This window comes from Hyperolius riggenbachi, chromosome 6 (assembly GCF_040937935.1).
Source record: "Hyperolius riggenbachi isolate aHypRig1 chromosome 6, aHypRig1.pri, whole genome shotgun sequence".
NCBI lineage: Eukaryota > Metazoa > Chordata > Amphibia > Anura > Hyperoliidae > Hyperolius > Hyperolius riggenbachi.
Genome location: NC_090651.1, coordinates 224,179,003 through 224,197,857, shown reverse-complemented (window position 1 = coordinate 224,197,857; position 18,855 = coordinate 224,179,003). Strand labels below are relative to the sequence as shown.

General features: G+C 45.3%; 1 protein-coding gene across 2 annotated transcripts in view; it reads left to right on the top strand.

The window, feature by feature from the left end:
- LOC137521345 (2,7-anhydro-N-acetylneuraminate hydratase-like) overlaps nt 1-18,855 on the top strand; it is a 272,083-nt gene that overhangs the window by 197,527 nt on the left and 55,701 nt on the right. The window contains exon 14 of one of the 2 annotated variants that reach the window (XM_068240477.1): nt 16,050-16,127. The exons of the other annotated variant lie outside the window; for it this stretch is intronic. Within the exon in view, the coding sequence (XP_068096578.1) occupies nt 16,050-16,064 (15 nt within the window). The 3' untranslated portion in view covers nt 16,065-16,127. Of the gene's footprint in view, nt 1-16,049; nt 16,128-18,855 lie in introns of those variants that run through there. 2 annotated transcript variants of the gene reach the window in all.

Genomic DNA, 18,855 nt, shown 5'->3' with positions numbered 1-18,855 from the left:
CCCACTTTTTACTCTCCTTACTCCAATATAAAGGCTGTGTGTGTGGATCATTGGTTATAGGTTACTAGGTTATAGCTTTACCTACCAAGTCACAGTGGTGCTTTGAAAATAAGTACCTCTCTCTGTGCCTGTTGAACCACCAAAATGGACACAAATTTGAAGGGACCACATTCCAGCAATTGTATTGGAATTTTTTCTCGGAAAAGCAAATGAGGATGCACACCTAAACATTAATCATGTTCAGCATAAAATGAATTGCCTATCAGACATCAAATTGGGTGCTGTGCACAAAATAATATAGCCCAGTATAAAACAATAGATGATACGCACACCTTGTAAAAAGATCTGTATTAAAGATACTGACAAGTCACTCAAAAGAGTATGAAAATGATCTGTACAACCTATATACAATATACATTAAATGTACAGCCAGACATGTGACACTTGTAAATCCATGGGTGCATTTATGCAAGAGCAATACATCAGCTGTGGGCTGCTTATAGCAAATAATAAACAGTGCATGAGTCAACAAATGCTGGTTGCAAAAGTCCTTAAAGTGAACCAGAGACGAAGCACCCTTGTGTATTTTACCATAGAAATCAGTGGGAACATTAGAGAAAACATTTACCATGCTCTCTGTTCCATCCTCACTACTAAAAGTGTCTGTTATCTAGCTGAGATAAGAATCCCGGACTGAGCATTGATTCTGGCTTTGCTATAATGACTCAGCTATAATGATTCCTGAGCAAAGCCAGCAGGGGGCAGGCTTGGACTTGAAGACAGCAAAGAACACAGTCTCAGCTATAATTATTCTGTAGCAAAGCCAGACCGACTGCTTAGTCGGGATTCTTATCTTAGAGGTGATAACAGGCAAATTAAACAGAGAACAATGTAACAAAGAGCAGATTAGGTGTTTACTGTCATGTTCCCACTGATTTATAAGGTAAAATACATGAGGTTGCTTCATCTCTGGTTCTCTTTAACAGCATGCAAAGATGCACAACAGGTAAGTCCATAAGAATCACAGTGATTGAGGAACACACTGCTATATTACCCAGACGCGCAGCGTTTCGGAACTGGATTCCTTTTTCAATGGGATTTGGTAAGAGGCAACAGAAGCTGTATGCAGGGCTTCTGTTGCCTTTTTTCCAAATCCCATTGAAAAGGGAATCCAGTTCCGAAACGCCGCGTCATCTGGGTAATATAGCGGTGTGTTCCTTTTGAGTGACTTGTCAGTATCTTTAATACAGATCATTTTGCATTTGATATACAAGGTGTGCGTGTCATCTTTTGTTTTATATTGGAATTTTTTCTCCCTTTAGTATATTGGTGGATGCTTCATATTATCAATAAAAAGTGTGGTTTAATAGGATGTGCACAATTCCCATTCGACAAGCATGCTGTTTTTCTAAGTGTAGCACAGCACCTTTTTGTAGTGATGAGGTAAAGGGAGCTGAAGTCCTTCTCATTCACTGTACTGAGGAGGGAGGGGTACATGAGTCAGGCCTGGAACCCACTGGGAGCGCTTTTCTGAGTGCCTTGCGATTTGAAAAACTCTTGCTAATGTAATGCTATGGGTGTGAACTAGAGCTGAACGTTTTAAACCGAAAATCATGATCATGCCCAAGACGATCTTCAGATCGTCAAAGCGGCAGTTTTCGCCGCTGCTACCTGTTGTTCTCCCGGCTTCCTCCTCTGCTCCCGGACCCTCCACCAGTAAAGTTTAAATTTCTCATGCCTCACCACATTGCAATGCCACGGGGTGAGCCGCGGTGGAGGCAGCGAGCGTTTCCTAGTAACGCTGGCCATCGCCAGGAAGTGATGTCACATTTCCTGGTACAGGCGCCTCGTTACTATGTGTACACTCGTTCCCTCTTCTGGCTCACCGCGCGGCATTGCAATGCGGTGAGGACCTAATCAAATTGGAACTTTACTGAAGAAGGGGGCCGGGATTAGAAGAGGAGGCCGGGAGGAGAACAGGTAGCAGCGGCAAGGGGGAAAATAGATGGGGATCTGACCATATATACTAAGGGGGGGCGGATCTGGCAATATACACTAAGGTGGGGCAGATCTTGCTATGTGCACTAAGGGGTGGGGCGGATCTGGCTATATACACTAGGGGGGGGGGGGGGCAGATCTTGCTATATACACTAAGGGGGTGGGGTGGATCAGGCTATATACACTAAGGGGGTGGGGCGGATCTGGCTATATACACTAAGGGGGCGGGGCGGATCTGGCTATATACACTAAGGGGGGGGGGGGGCGGATCTGGCTATATACACTAAGGGGGGGGGGGCAGATCTGGCTATGTACACTAAGGGGAGAGGGATCTGGCTATGTACACTCAGGGAGGGGGGATCTGGCTATATACCCTAAAGAGGGATCTGCCTATATACACAAGGGGGGGGGGGGAGAATTTGGATGGCTAACCTGTACTGCCACACCTATACTGGCTATCATGTACTGCCACACCTATACTAGCTAACCTGTAATGTGGCATTTATACACTGGCTGACCTGTACTGTGACCCCTATACACTGGCTAACCTGTACTGCGACACCTATACACTGGCTAACCTGTAGTGGGGCACCTACAGTATACTCAGTGGCGTACCTAGGGCATTTGACACCCGGTGCTGGGTATTAAAAGACAACCCCCCAGAAAAAAAATGGGTGTGGCTATAACCCACGGCGCGCGAATATAGCTAGTATAGTTGCCCTTAGTGTAGGTAATATAGTTGCCCCTAGTATAGCTAGTATAGTTGCCCCCAATGAAGTTAGTATAGTTGCCCCAGTATAGCTAGTATGGTCGCCCCCAGCCAGTATAGTTGCCCCCAGACAGTATGGGTAGTATAGTTGCCCCCAACCAGTACGGCTAGTACAGTTGCCCCCAGCCAGGATAGCTGCCCCCAGTATAGCTAGTATAGTTGCCCCAGCCAGTGTAGTTGCCCCCAGTATAGCTAATATAGTTGCCCCCAGTAAGTATAGTTGTCTCCAGTATAGCTAGTATAGTTGCCCCCAGTAAGCTAGTATAGTTGCCCCCAGTATGGCTAGTATAGTTGCCCCAGTAAGCAAGTATAGTTGCCCCCAGTATGGCTAGTATAGTTGCCCCCAGTATGGCTAGTATAGTTGCCCCCAGTATGGCTAGTATAGTTGCCCCCAGTATGGCTAGTATAGTTGCCCCCAGTATGGCTAGTATAGTTGCCCCCAGTAAGCTAGTATAGTTGCCCCCAGTATGGCTTGTATAGTTGCCCCCAGTAAGCTAGTATAGTTGCCCCCAATATGTATAGTTGCCCCCAATATGTATAGTTGCCCCCAGTAAGCTAGTATAGTTGCCCCCAATGAAGTTAGTATAGTTGCCCCAGTATAGCTAGTATGGTCGCCCCCAGCCAGTATAGTTGCCCCCAGACAGTATGGCTAGTATAGTTGCCCCCAGCCAGTACGGCTAGTATAGTTGCCCCCAGCCAGGATAGCTGCCCCCAGTATAGCTAGTATAGTTGCCCCAGCCAGTATAGTTGCCCCCAGTATAGCTAATATAGTTGCCCCCAGTAAGTATAGTTGTCCCCAGTATAGCTAGTATAGTTGCCCCCAGTATGGCTAGTATAGTTGCCCCAGTAAGCTAGTATAGTTGCCCCCAGTATGGCTAGTATAGTTGCCCCCAGTATGGCTAGTATAGTTGCCCCCAGTAAGCTAGTATAGTTGCCCCCAGTATGGCTAGTATAGTTGCCCCCAGTAAGCTAGTATAGTTGCCCCCAATATGTATAGTTGCCCCCAATATGTATAGTTGCCCCCAGTAAGCTAGTATAATTGCCCCCAATATGTATAGTTGCCCCCAGTAAGCTAGTATAGTTGCCCCCAATATGTATAGTTGCCCCCAGTAAGCTAGTATAGTTGCCCCCAGTGTAGGTGCCCCAGGAGTGGGAAGCAGGGCTAGATGGAGGGGCTGTGGAGGGGTCCCTCACCTGGGGGAGAATAGCGGCGACAAGTGCGAGTCCCTCACCTGGGGGAGAATAGCGGCGACAAGTGCGGGGCCCTCACCTGGGGGAGAATAGCGGCGACAAGTGCGGGGCCCTCACCTGGGGAAGAATAGCGGCGACAAGTGCGGGGCGGCTGGAGGCGTACAGAGAATTACTCACCTAATCTCCGCGATCCAAGCGTCATGACGTTACAGGTCTTCGCCTCCAATGCCGTCCACTGTGCTTCCGCTAATCAGGAAGCACAGTAGGCGGCATTGAAGACTGAGACCTGTAACGTCATGACGCTGCGGAGCGCAGCGTCAAGACGTTACATGTCTCCGCTTGGAACGCGGAAATCAGGTGAGTAATTGTCCATACGCCTCCGGCCGCCCCGCACTTTTCGCCGCTATTCTTGAGGGGGAGAGAGAGGCAGAAGGAGGGGTCCCAGGTGAGTGAGGGGGGGGGGGGATATTTCCCCCCTCCCCACCGCTGCCTCCACAGCCCCTCCTTCTAGCCCTGCTTCTCCCTCCTGCTGTGCTGCTGTGGGGGGTCGTGGCGACACCCCCCTGGGTGTCTGACACCCGGTGCGCCCCGCCCCCCTCCGCTCTATAGTAGGGACGCCACTGCCTATACTGGCTAATCTGTAGTGCAGCACCCATTCAAACTAACCTGTACTGCGGTACCTATAGCTGGTTTACCTATATTGGTGCACCTATAGCTAGCAAACCTTTTCTAGGGCACCTATAGTTGGCTAAACTATACTGGGGGTCACCTATACGTGGCTACCTATACTAGGGGAACTCATACTTGCCATCAGTGTGCTGATTCATCGTTGTCCATTGAAAATCGTGAATCGAATCAAAATTGCAATTTATGGCAGAAATCGCGAAATTCAATCCTTTCCTAAACTCGTTCAGGCCTAGTGTGAACCCACTTGAGCGATGTGATTTTATAAAAATCCTCTATTAGCATTGCATTAGCAAGAGCTTTTTCAAATCAATAGCGCTTATAAAAGGCTTCTAGTGGGTTTTAGCCCTCAGTGTGTAGTCTGAAGTAATATTATTGCACTGCAGTTGTAAAGGTGCACACTAAAGAAAACCGTCTTGATTGTACAATCTTAGCACGTCTATGTAATACGAGGGACTGCCTAAAGTATCCATGCAAAGTACATTCATTCAGTTTACCCTTTAACTACATGGATTTGGTAAGAGTATAATCAAAATGGTACCTTCAAAGCTGAAGCTTGGGTACAAAATCATGTACTTGCCTAAAAAGAGGCAAGCCTCTTGGTCCCAATGAGGCTTACCACGGCAATTCAATTATGTGTATGTTTTTGGAATATGGGAGCAAACCGGAGTGCCTGGACCATTCCCACGCAGACATGGGGAGAACATACAAACTGTATGGAAGTGGTTGCCTAGCTGGGATTAAAACTGGGTACCCAGCGCTGAAAGGCGAGAGTGCTAACTACTACACCACTGTGCTGCCCTGAGTAGGGCCGCACCTGTGCAGTAAGCCGGTGCTGCTCATGCCAGAAGAGGAGTGTGGCCTAGATCAACTAGAGGGTCCACAAACAGCAACGGGGGACCAAGGGTGTGCATGAAATAGAGGCGCCAGTAAAAATGGGCGTGGGTGGTAGACGAAATTGGAATAAACTAAATATTGTGGCTAGCTGGGCACGGGTTGAAATTGAAAACATGTAAACAATAACTACCGTTTTCAAACAGACGGGAAATGAAAATGAAAAGGTATTTACTTTAAAAAATGTTTCATAATTGAAAAATACAGCTTAACCTAACCCTACTCTCACACAGAACCCTACCCTGGTGGTGCCTAACCCTAAGACCCTCCTCTGCTGGTGCCTAACCCTATGCTGACACAGAACCCCCCCTCCCCGGTGGTGCCTAACCCTAAGACCCCCCTGGTGGGGCCTAAACCTAAGACCACCCTGGGGGTGCCTTACCCTAAGACCCCCCTCACCCTTACCACCCCCCAGCACAAACACCCTTACAAACACAGAAATAACATATTTGTACATACAAACAATATATGACAAAAACTTGAGTTTTGAAAATATTTTAAAAACGTTAATGTTCTAAAGTTGAAAACGATATTTATCCACCACCCACATTTTTGCTTTGGGCACCGTATTAACAGTATTTGCATTATTATTACAATGGGGCACCAAAATTGTCCACTAGCCACTGGCGCCCAAATTTCCTTCTGCTGACCAGAGGACGTTGTGGAAAGACTCCATTAGGATCTAGAGGTTTCCCTCTCCTTTTCTTAACCCTTGTTAAAGGGGAACCGAAGTAAGAGGTATATGGAGGCTGCCATATTTATTTCCTTTAATCAATACCAGTTGCCTGACAGCCCTGCTGGTCTATTTCTCTGTAGTAGTATAGTAGTAAACAAGCATGCAGCTAGTCTTGTCAGATCTGACTTTAAATTCTGAAACACCTGATCTGCTGCATGCTTGTTCAGGGGCTATGGCTAATAGTATTAGAGGCAGAGGATCAGCAGGACTGCCAAGCAACTGGTATTGCTTAAAAGGAAATAAACATGGCAGCCTCCATATACCTCTCTCTTCAGTTCCCCTTTAAATGGACTGACAGTCTGGCACTATGAAGTACCACCGGGTGCAAGCAAGTCATATTTATTCATATGCATGGCTTTTGTAGTCTGAAGTAATATGATTATTGTACTTCTGCTGTAAATGGACTGAAAGTATGAAGCACCGCCTAGTGCTTGCAGGTCATAGTTCTGCATATGCAATTTATTATTATTTAGTATTTATATAGCGCCGACATATTACGCAGCACTGTACAATGTATATATATTTATATATCTTGTCACTATCTGTCCCTCAAAGGAGCTCACAATCTAATCCCTACCATTGCCATATGTCTATATTATATAGTGTAAGTACTGTAGTCTAGGGCCAATTTTTAGGGGGAGCCAATTAACTTATCCGTATGTTTTTGGAATGTGGGAGGAAACCGGAGTGCCCGGAGGAAACCCACGCAGACACGGAGAGAACATACAATCTCTTTGCAGATAGTGCCCTGGCTGGGATTCAAACCAGGGACCCAGCGCTGCAAGGCGAGAGAGCTAACCTCTACGCCACCGTGCTGCCCAAATATGCAATCATATTTACCTCCAGAAAAATGCATTTATTTTGAGAGAATTCTAAAAACCCTGTTACCACATGTTCCCAGCAGTCAGTCACAACACTGCCTGTCTTCACTTGTTGCTGCCTGCAGGTCAGACACGTGTCACCACAGAAGAGTCATTCAGCCTTCTAGTGAATACAAGTGTTTAGGATTACTGATGCTCTTGTGAATTCTGTCAGCTGTATTAAATTAAGTGGATATTGGCAGCTGCCTTCATCATGCAGGTAAATAGATGCAGGAAAGTTGCCCACTTTACACTGTAGTTAAAAATAGTAGCATTCAGACATAACTTTTCTGGCACTGACTCTAAAGCTGCAGGAAAGCACTCAAGTCCAATTCTTCAATAGATGTTCTGCCTCTGAAGTACTAGAGGCCTGGATGTTGTCTGTCTCTTATAAAAGGAAACAGTGACCTCTACTGGCAGGTTATGAAAACAGGCAGTAGACACTTTTTTTTTACCCCCACTCTACAATTAGCAGGGCTGGATTTACATTCCAGGAGCCTATAGACATAGAATACCGTAAGCCATAAACTCCACCCCTCAGCAGATGGTACATCCTAGGTCACAGCCCTTTATGCTGATAAACACAGTACAAAAAAAACATTAGGAGTCCCATATTACATAAGCAGCAACAGGCACAACGAATTGTGTACAAGCTAACTTCCTTGTAAAAAAAAAAAGATTAAAAAAAATCAGAATTGAGACAGCAGTAGAAGGGGTTGGGCTAGACCTAATCAGCTGCCTGTAGTTACATGCCTGCTGATAAATCTGGGGTTAATATTTAGTGATTCATTTTTTTATTTTTTTAAACCTCTTAAAATACCCTGCCTTCATTAGAACAGAACTTTTGAAATTTGAGAGCGGACTGAGTACACAGTTGTTCCGGTTAGCTTTGTTGGATGTCTGAGATGCCACCAGCTTTGTACTACCTGATGCTGTACAGAGCTAATGCAGCCATAGATTGTGTACCACTCCTTTCCCCATTGCATTCCTCTCCCCTTGCTCATACCTGCTCAATAAGTACCTCTCGGTGTTACAAGCCCTACTGCATAGAGCCAAATTAATCCATGCCATGCACTGATGAGGATCAAACAATCCGAAACAGTCTGTATACATGTTGGAGAAGCCAACTGAAGAACTTCGGCATGGCCCATGAACTTCTGACGAGCTTCTACACCGCCACAATTGAATCTGTCCTCTGCTCCTCCATCTTGGTCTGGTACACTGGCTCCTCCGCCATCGACAGACTCAAACTACAGAGGGTCATAAGATCAGCGGAAAGGATAATTGGCAAACCTCTTCCCTCCCTGGATCAACTTTTTAACTCCAGACTGCGCTCCAGAGCTCTGAGGATCATCAAGGACCGCTCTCACCCCGGGTTCAGCTTTTTCAGTCAACTTCCCTCGGTCCGGAGATTCCGGTCCATCTACACCAGGACCACAAGACACAGGAACAGCTTCTTCCCTTCAGCTGTCAACTCTTTGAACTCTATGGACTCTCCTCACACTTGATATGTTTTTGTTATGCTATCTGCTGCTGTATTCTTCTTTATAAATCGTCTGCATTGTATGTCTTGTTTTTCACATTAGCCCTTTACCTGCCAAAACCAATTCCGGGTATGACCCAGTCGTGCTTGGCGAAATAAAAGATTCTGATTCTGATTCTGATGGCTCTGTACAAATTAACAAGCTGACACATCATTGCATTCCAGCGGTTCTGGAGGTGTGTTTAGCTTCTAAGGGTACAATGGTTAATTTGCATATATTCAGCAGTGATGCTCTGGGAGACATCTCAAGCTCACTCCAACCTGAATTATCGCAAATTCTTTCTGTTTTAAGAAAGCAAACTTTTATTTTTCTGCTCAATGAGGAATGGCCTTTCCTGATAAATTAGATGAACATCGATCAAGAGAGTATTCAGTTTTAGGGCTCGTTCCCACTGTTGCGACGCGATTTCGGCCGCATTCCGACGCTTGTAAAAACGCATGCGGATGCGTTTCCACATGCGTTTTTACCCGCGATTTCGCCTGCGATTTCGCATGGCAGGGTGCCATGCGAAATTAACCATGACACTGCCAGGGCTAAATAAAATTGAAAAAGGTGCGAAATCGCACGCGAAATCGCGGGTAAAAACGCATGTAACAAATGCATGCGTTTTTACTATTAAATACATTAGCGGCGATTCGCACGGATTCCCGACGCAGGCGAAATCGTTGGCTCTTTTGTGCGTTTTTTTCACGCTGAAAAAAACGCACCTCAACAACGCTACAGTGGAAACAGGCCCATCCACTTGTATTACATGTGCGGATCTGCATGCGTTGGACGCATGCAGATTCGCGATAGTGGAAACGAGCCCTAAATAGATTTTCAGTAGATTTAATCCTTCTACAACATTTTAAAAGATTGGACAACGCATTTGAAGTGTATGACTACCTTTATGATATAGACTATATTGTCAAAAGTGTTTGGATGTCCCTTCAAATCAGTGAATAGGTGTTCCAAACACTTTCATGGCTACAGGGTGTATACAATCCAGCACCTAGGCATGCAGACTACTGCAAATGTTTATGAAGCAATGGGTCGTTCTCAGGAGCTCAGTGAATCGCAGTGAGGTACCATGATAAGTTGCTACCGGTGCAATTATTCAATTTGTGAAATGGCCTTGCTTCTAAAAGTTCCACAGTTAGTTGTTAGTGGTATTATTAGAAAGTGGAAGCAACTCAGCCATAAAGTGGTAGGCCACGTAAAATCAGAGCAGAATCTGCATGTACTGAGGCACAGATGCTGCAAGCCTTCTGCAGAGTCAATATCTACAGACCTACAAAGTTTGTATGGCCTTCAGATTACCTAAAGAACAGTGCGCTGAGAATGGAGTGGGGCCATTGGACTATAGAGCAGTGATGATGTGTTCTCTGAAATGATGAATTATGCTTCTCTGTCTGGCAATCTGATGGATAAGTCTGGGGTTGGCAGATGCCAGGAGAACAGTACTTGCCTGACTGCACTGTGCCAAGTATATCATTTGGTAGAGGGGGTATTATGGCGTGGGGTTATTTTTCAGGATGGACTTGGTCTCTTAGTTTCAGTTAGAGAAATTCTGAATGCTCCAAGACATTTTGAACGATTTCATGCTTCCAACTTTGTGGAATAGTTTGGGAATGCCTAACATGACTGGGCGCTAGTGCACAAAGCAAGGTCCATAACAACATGGAGGAGGGAATTTGGTGTGGAGGAACCAGATTGGCCAGCACAGAGCCCTGTCCTCATCCCAATAGAATACCTTTGGGATGAATTAGAGTGGAGACTAGGAGCAAGGCCTTTATGTCCATCAGTGCCTAGCCTCTTAAATGCTGTCCTGAAAATGGTCAATCTTTGTGGAAAGCCTTCAGAGAAAAGCTAAAGCCCCTATAGCTGCAAAGGGTGTGGGCAGGCGCATAGCAATAGGGGGTGCAGAGGTAGAGACCGCATCGGGGGCCCTTGGGCCAGAGGGGCCTCGAAGGGACATCCCTCAACTTCAGTATTAGCTCTCTATTGGTCCTGTGCTCATAGTTATCACACCTATAGATACTTTGCATAGCGGTAATCATCAACAAACTGTTCCCCATCCCCTTTTTGCCCCTCTGACACTGTAGTTGCCATTGGCAAGCTTTGGTGTGCCATAACAATTTTTCTGTATAGAGTGTTTGGAGGGGGGGGGGGGGGCATTGTAAAACTTGCATCGGGGCCCACAGCTCCTTAGCTACTCCACTGGGTGTGGGGCTGGGGGCACGACTCTATATTAAAAACAAGAAATTAAGAATGGGATGCAAATAGACTGCAGATAACTGAAGTTAGATCAAATAGAAATATGTTCGACCTGTCGGCTCTTTATTACTGCACAGTGCTCATCACAGTATTGACTGGGTACACAAGTGCAACCACTCCTGTTCTCCTTTCCTAAAATTGGTTTGTTGTTCTCCATTGCCTACAGACATAAGACTGTTCCACAGTCCAGCTCAGGTAATGGTGATCTTAAGTCTTTGTCAATCCTCTCAGTAAAATGATTTGGATTGTACGGTGGTGTATTGTAAAATGGGCAAAAGAATTCAGTTTTCTTGCTAAGCTTTGGCGCCTGCTGTTGTGTCAACATTTGTGTGGGCGTTTTTTCTTTCTTCAGGAATTCCCTTGTGGTGTTTTGTGCAGCAGACAATGTGGTGTAATCTGATACCGTGCTCTGAGCCAGGAATATACTAAAGGCTTTTTTTTCTTTTTCTTTTTTTTTACATTGCTGTACTGGGTGCCCAGTTAATTATTACTCCTGCTGCAGTTCTGTTCTGAAGATCAAAGCATGTTTGTCTTTGTGAAATATTTGTTAAGTATGGAGTTGAGCTGCTCACAGAAAATCAGCTTGAAGGCAGGAATACATAAACCAATATTTTAATAGATTAAACATTGGATTGGGCTGCTGGCAGAGGGGTACTAGAGAGAGAGAGACTGCATAGCGATTTCCTGATTCTGCCTACCTGCCATGCACATCAGGGGTTTCACTCAGCTTTGTAAGGAACACACAAAAAAACAGGTCGGTCATTAATGATCCAGCATGATGGACAGCACTATCAATGCTGTCAGCTGTGTCTGGGAACGCCTATACCATACATATTCACAAATAAACTTTCTGGCCAGTAATTGGCCAAAGCATGTGTGTACATAGTACCCGGGATTGTTCTTCACGTGACAAATGGGACACAGAGGCATGTTCCCATCTAAAGGTCATACCTCGGTGTCCCCTCTGCGCCGCAAATGCACTTAGATTTTGAAATAGGTTACGCTCTACCAGGGGTGATTAATGAGATACAAGTAGTTTCTCCTTGCAATCAAATTTCGTGTTTCAATTATATGCAGATTGAAATTGGACCAATAAAAATCGTTTCCTGACAATTTTTATTGGTCCAAGTTCAAGCTGCATATCATTTACATGAAAGTCGAATGCAAGGAGACATGATTTGCTCTCACAGATCATCCCTACACTCCACTGCCTTTTGTCCGTCCTGTATTTTATTCCACTAGTCTAATCTGCATCCTGGAGAGCTGGAGAAGTTTTTTAGGTCATTTACCATAACTGTCTTTAGAAAAACAGAAATGCTCACATTCTCATGCAGATATTATACATGCATATATAGCACTGATACATTTATCAAAGCAATACTTTTCTCTGTATAAATCATATTACCCACTGTCAGTGAGACTTAGCCCTTTTTCACACTACATGCAATTCCGATGTTTTTCATACAATCCGATTTTTTATTCCGATTAAAAAAAAAGTACTGCATGCTGCTACGTTTTTTAATCGTAATCGAAAATCGGATCGTATAAAAAATCTAAATCGCATGTAATGTGCAAGATGCCTAAAATGCACAACGCTTGTCACCTGTAGAGATTGGGACTTGATCCTTTGGGTGATAATTCAGAAGCTAAGTGCTTTACAGTTTTCTTGCCTTGCTATAGCAGAGCGTCACATCTGTTGCTATGGGAGGGGAGTAGGGATGAAGCATGGCAAGTGACGGAGCAGCTTCCAGTGGAAGTGGTAAGGGGAGAACAATGGGCTTGCTCTCTGGATCACTCAGCAACACATCAGGATATGGACTGCTGTACATAAGCTAGATTTACAGCAGTGGTGATCAGCCGCCTTGGCCGAGAACCATCTGGCGTGTGTATAAGACTTAACCTGCGTAATCACCGCTCAACGGGTCCTGTGACGTCCCCTTGATGACGGTCGCTAGCGACACCTCTTCCTATCGGGTTAAGCGCGAGGTCACGCGACGTAAACATTGGCGACATGAGCTAGACTTCCAGCAATCGCAGTACTTTGCGCGGTGTCGTCGGGGATCTTAAAGATCCGATCCGCTGTTAGTCTTTAGTCATCGCGCAACGCTATGCGACGTTCGCAGTCGTGCTTCTGCACCCACCTGGCGGTGTTGTGTAAAAATTGCCGGTTGTCGGGAAAATCGCCAGGTGGGTACATAGCTTTATGGAGGCACTCTGCCAACAACTGCTGGGGAACTGCTGGGGACACTTGTATATAAACTAGACGCTTGTCTGATAAGCGTCAAACAAGGCTTTACAATCTAATCTCCCTAACCACCATCCATAGGCCCGTACATATGCTAGATTCAAGTCGGCTGAGGCGGCCAATAACGACCACCTCTGTCAATAATCCCTCATGTGTACAGCAGCCCCCGACCACTGTCCAGCCAGCAATCCTCCAGGCTGATAAACTTTGCTGAGCGACAGCCGCTTGCCCGCCCCCATCAATTCTGTGCCATTCTTTCAGCCTCTGCATTACAACAGAGCGTGTGGTCAGCTGTACAGCTTTGTTCTTGTCCAATGCATGATGTCACATCTGCGTTGCTGCGTCCGTCTGTATCCTCTAGGTCTCATGGCCACCCATCCCTCATTTATCCTTCCAATCCCAATGTCATTGGCTTTCCCCTGTTCACTTGTCATTCCTAAACTGTTGTGCCAACACTCAAACTAAAATGATCATAACTGAGCATCTGTATGAGTAGGTTAGAAAATCAACTGCCATATTTCTACATTACTAGATTGTGAGCTCCTCTGAGGGACAGTTAGTGACAAGACTATATACCCTGTACAGCGCTGCAGAAGATGTTGGTGCTATATAAATACTAAATAATAATAAAATACATTATTTCCACTGGAGTTCACTGGCGTTGCCCTCCTTCATGCTATTAAACTCTTAAAATATATAGCTTAACTGTACATCTTTCAAACTATTATTTTTCTTATGGGGAGGGGTGCTTGTAAATTTTTTCGCTGTTACAAGAGCTTTATGCTTCATACACACTTGAGATAAAAGTCTTTGGAAAAGGCAAGATCACAGACCAATTTTACCCTTTTCCATGTAGTATGAGAGCCATACTCTACACAGTCTATTCTATGGAGCTGCACTCCCCATCAAATAAAATCTTTGCAGGATGCTGCACACAAAGATGCCCGTACACACTCAAAAGATCATTATCTGCAAAAGATCTGTTCCTGCAAAAGATCCATTCCTGCAAAATGCATTCATAGTCTATGATATCTGCAGATCCTCATACACACTTGGTTTAACAGACAATCATCTGCAGATCAGATCCACCAGGATGGATTTTCAGATCTGCAGATGATTGCCAGATATGCAGATGAAGTCTGTTAAACAAGGTGTGTATGATGATCTGCAGATCTCATAGACTATGAATGCCTTTTGCAGGAACAGATCTTTTACAGATAATGATCTTTTGAGTGTGTACGGGCAGGGCCGAGGCAAAGGCTGGAGAGGCTCCAGCCTCAGGGCGCAGTGTAGGAGGGGGCACAGAATTCATTCAGCTGTCATTCCTAATTGGGTTTGAAGCAGAAAGAAATAAGAAAAGGGGATACATGGCAGTGATTGCAAGCCAGATAACTAGATATTAAGGTGTTGGGGAGGTTGTGGGCCCTGTGGCGCCTCTTAGTCTAATAGCAATCAGTGTTTGATGGCTCGGGTGGCAGGGATGGAGGGGCGCATTTTGGTGTCTCAGCCTTTGGTGCTGGAGGACCTTGTGCCGGCTCTGTGTACGGGCATCTTTGGGTGCAGCATCTTGCAAAGATTTTATCTGATGGGGAGTTCAGCTCCATAGAATAGACTGTGTAGAGTGTGGCTCTCATACTACATGGAATGGGGTAAAATTGGTCTGTGATCTTGCCTTTTCCAAAGACTTTTATCTCAAGTGTGTATGAAGCATTACTCTGACATTTTTGGCTCTGTAAGCACAACTTTGACTCTTGAAGCATTGATCGATTTAGGAACGGTATACGGATATTGTACAATTATTTGCCACTTATTGGCAGTGGAAATAAATATTTTCTGTTTGCCGTTAGTTTGCTGTAGAGGAGTTTCCTCCTGATCTTTGCCTTATGCAAACACTTAGTGTAAAAATAGCACTCTCTGCGGAGCTGTCTCGTGTTCTGTCTACATAGCTGGGTGCAGAAAACCTGACTGGCTGGTTTGTCTGTGCCCTGCAGTATGTCCTCACTCTGAGTTTTAGACATGGAACAGGATTTTGGAGTTAAATCCTAAGCCATGCTTTTCACATTTTCTATCTATAACAGTTAGGCCTGGTGCACACCAAAACCCGCTAGCAGATCCGCAAAATGCTAGCAGATTTTGAAACGCTTTTTCTTCTTTTTCTGTAGCGTTTCAGCTAGCGTTTTGCGGTTTTGTGTAGCGGTTTTGGTGTAGTAGATTCCATATATTGTTACAGTAAAGCTGTTACTGAACAGCTTCTGTAACAAAAAACGCCGGCAAAACCGCTCTGAACAGGCGTTTTTCAGAGCGGTTTGCGTTTTTTCCTATACTTCACATTGAGGCAGAAACGCATCCGCAATCCAAAAAATGCCTCACCCCGGGAGTATGCGTTTCAGCAAAACGCCCCCCGCTCTGGTGTGAACCACCCCATTGAGATACATTGACCAAGCGTATCCGCAGCCGCAAGGGGCTGCAGAAACGCTGAAAAGGCCGCTCGGTGTGCACCAGTCCTTACTGTGAGTTTTTTGAGTTTCTGTAGTGTTGTTATTATGTAAGGTTATGGGAATGAACCTGGAAGAACTATGATGCCCCAAACTTCTGCCTGTGCAAAACTGAGCATCTCCTGAGTTTCTGCTATAGCTGCATAACCAAAAAGGATAAGTTGTATTAAAAAAGGGAGGTGGAGGTGGACTTGCCTCCCTCAATTGGTCAGGTTCTGGTAACGAGTCTTAAATAGGGAAGTCTACCCCCCCCCCCTTTTTTTAAACTGTATTTAATACGTTGTATCCTTTTTGGTGCCACTGTTCCTTGATCAATTATTTGCATATTGCCCCCCTTTGGTGGAGGTGTGATATCCCCTTTTTTTTCCTTACTACAGAGAACGACTTCATAACCCGAGTTGGGTCGGGGCTAATCTCCCCACCTGCCTTTTTTGCGGTTACCTTGGTGGTAACCCAGACTTGTGAGTATCATTTCATACATGTTTTTGTCCTATATGCTCTGTTGTGAACTTACTACACTATTGTGGGCTCTTGACTTTCCTTTTTGTCTTTATACATACCAAGGAATTGTGTCTCTTTCTGTCTCCTGTCTTCAAATTTCTTCCATAGCCACTCTTTTGTCTGTTTTGAGTTCCTGGTACACAAACAAACAAACACAGAACATTTATAACGCTCTTTTCTCCTAGGACACGCTCTATAGGCAATAGCAGTGTTAGGGAGACTTGCCCAAGGTCTCCAACTGAATAGGTGCTGGCTTACTGAACAGGCAGAGCCAAGATTCGAACCCAGGTCTCCTGTGTCACAGGCAGAGCCCTTAACCATTACACTATCCAGCCACCAGTGGTACACAAGTCATCAGGCAAGATATGGAAAGAAAGGAGAGCTTTGTACTGTTTTTATAAGAAGAAAATAATTGGTCATTAAATACAATATAATTGTAATGCAGCAGGAGATGTGCAAAATCTTAGGACATTTTGTACAGGATTGCAGTGCATAAATTGATGTTTAGAACAGTCTTTCAAAGGAGATAAGTAAGGGTAAAATGTTATAGAAAGAAATAGTGCAATAATTAGTACAAGTGGAGGGATACTTTTATATAACATATCCAGTAGTTCTCCTTCAGGGCCCATCTGCTCTGCATGTGCTTTTCTACTGTCTTTTTACTAAAACCAGGCTATACAGACCTAACAGGCCATGATAATCAGTGGGCCCATTCTCACCTAATGGTTTTTGTGTTTGTGGTATAAGAACTGACAAACTGTATTCTTTAGACGTCTTTTTTTTGTAGTTAACCTCCCTGACGGTAATCCCGTGCTGAGCACGGGCTATGCCGCGCACGAGGATTTCTCAGGCTCTGCTGGGCCGATTTGCATACTTTTTTTTTTTGCAACACGCAGCTAGCACTTTGCTAGCTGCGTGTGCACTCTGATCGCCTCCGCGCCGATTAGCCGCCGCTCGTCGCGCTGATTAGCTGCCGCCGCTCGCTGCGCCGGGCTCCCCCCCCCCCAGACCCCGTGCGCTGCCTGGCCAATCAGTGCCAGGCAGCGCTGAGGGGTAGATCGGGACTCCCAATGACGTCACGACGTCGATGACGTCATGCTGCCCGTCGCCATGGCGCCGGGGGAAGCCCTCCAGGAAATCCCATTCTTTGAACGGGATTTCCTGATCGGAGATCGCCAGAGGCGATCGAAGAGGGCGAGGGGATGCAGCTGCACAGCGGCTATCATGTAGAGAGCCCTGGGCTCGCTACATGATTTTAAAAAAAAAATGTAAAAAAACTGCTCTGCTGCCCCCTGGCGGTTTTTAATAGACCGCCAAGGAGGTTAATGAATTTTATCTGGTGCATGTAAATTGCATGTTAAAGGGGCCCATACACTGGTCGATTTCTGCCATCGATCGATGGCCAATTTTACCACTCTGATCGAATAGAAATCAATGCAGCTGGAACCATGCTTGATCGGCTGATCTACCAATTTTCGATCGATTTGCTCAATCGGTCAGTATGGAAAATCTGAGTCGATCGGCTGCTGGCAGCAGATCGATGGCCCATAGAGTTGCATTGGATCGAATGGTGCAATAATGCATTTCGATTGATTTTCATTAGATTTCATACTGAAATCTATTGGAATTCTGTTCCTAGTGTGTGGCACACATCAGATACATTCCTGTCAGATTCGACCTGAAAGGCATCTGACAGGAATCTGATGGTCGAATCTGCTGCAAATCTACAAGTGTACGGCCACCTTAAAGGGAACCTGTACTGAGTAAAATTATTTAAAATAAACACATGAGGTAACTTCAAATGAACATTACATAGTAACCTTGCCATCAGTTCCTCTCAGAAGCTCACCATTTTCTTCTGACAATGATCCCTTCCAGTTCTGACAACATTTTGTCAAAACTGAAATATATCAGTTGCTGTCAGCTATATATCAGTTGCTGTCAGTTATAGCTGAGTGGACAACTGATGTGTCCAGTAATGTCCATGATGTGTCCAGTAGTGGACAATGTTACAGTTTAACAGTGTGCAGACCAGAAAGCTGTTATGGGGTAATGGCCAATTTCAAAATGGAGGATAAAAAAAGACCAACAAAAATGCATAAATAGTTACCTTAGGGATTGAACTTTTTTAAATATGCATGTCAAAAGGGTATATTAAAGGAATACTTAAGGCAAAAAAAAAAAAATGACATTTACTCACCTGGGGCATCCCTCAGCCCCCCGAAGCTGGATGGTGCCCTCGCAGCCCCGCTCCGATCGTCCTGTCCCCGCCGGCGGCTACTTCCGGTTCGGCGACAGCCGCCGACAGGCTGGGAACGCGGCTGATTTTCCGCGTTCCCAGCCGCTGCTATCACCCTCTATGCTGCTATAGCGTCTATATATACGCTATAGCAGCATAGAGAGTGATAGCAGCGGCTGGGAACGCGGAAAATCAGCCGCGTTCCCAGCCTGTCGGCGGCTGTCGCCGAACCGGAAGTAGCCGCCGGCAGGGACAGGACGATCGGAGCGGGGCTGCGAGGGCACCATCCAGCTTCGGGGGGCTGAGGGATGCCCCAGGTGAGTAAATGTCATTTTTTTTTTTACTTAAGTATCCCTTTAATGTTATTTATGAAATTATGGGGGGCTTGTAATTGGTGATAGGCGCAAAATTAAAAATAAATGCACCTTTATTTCCAAATAAAA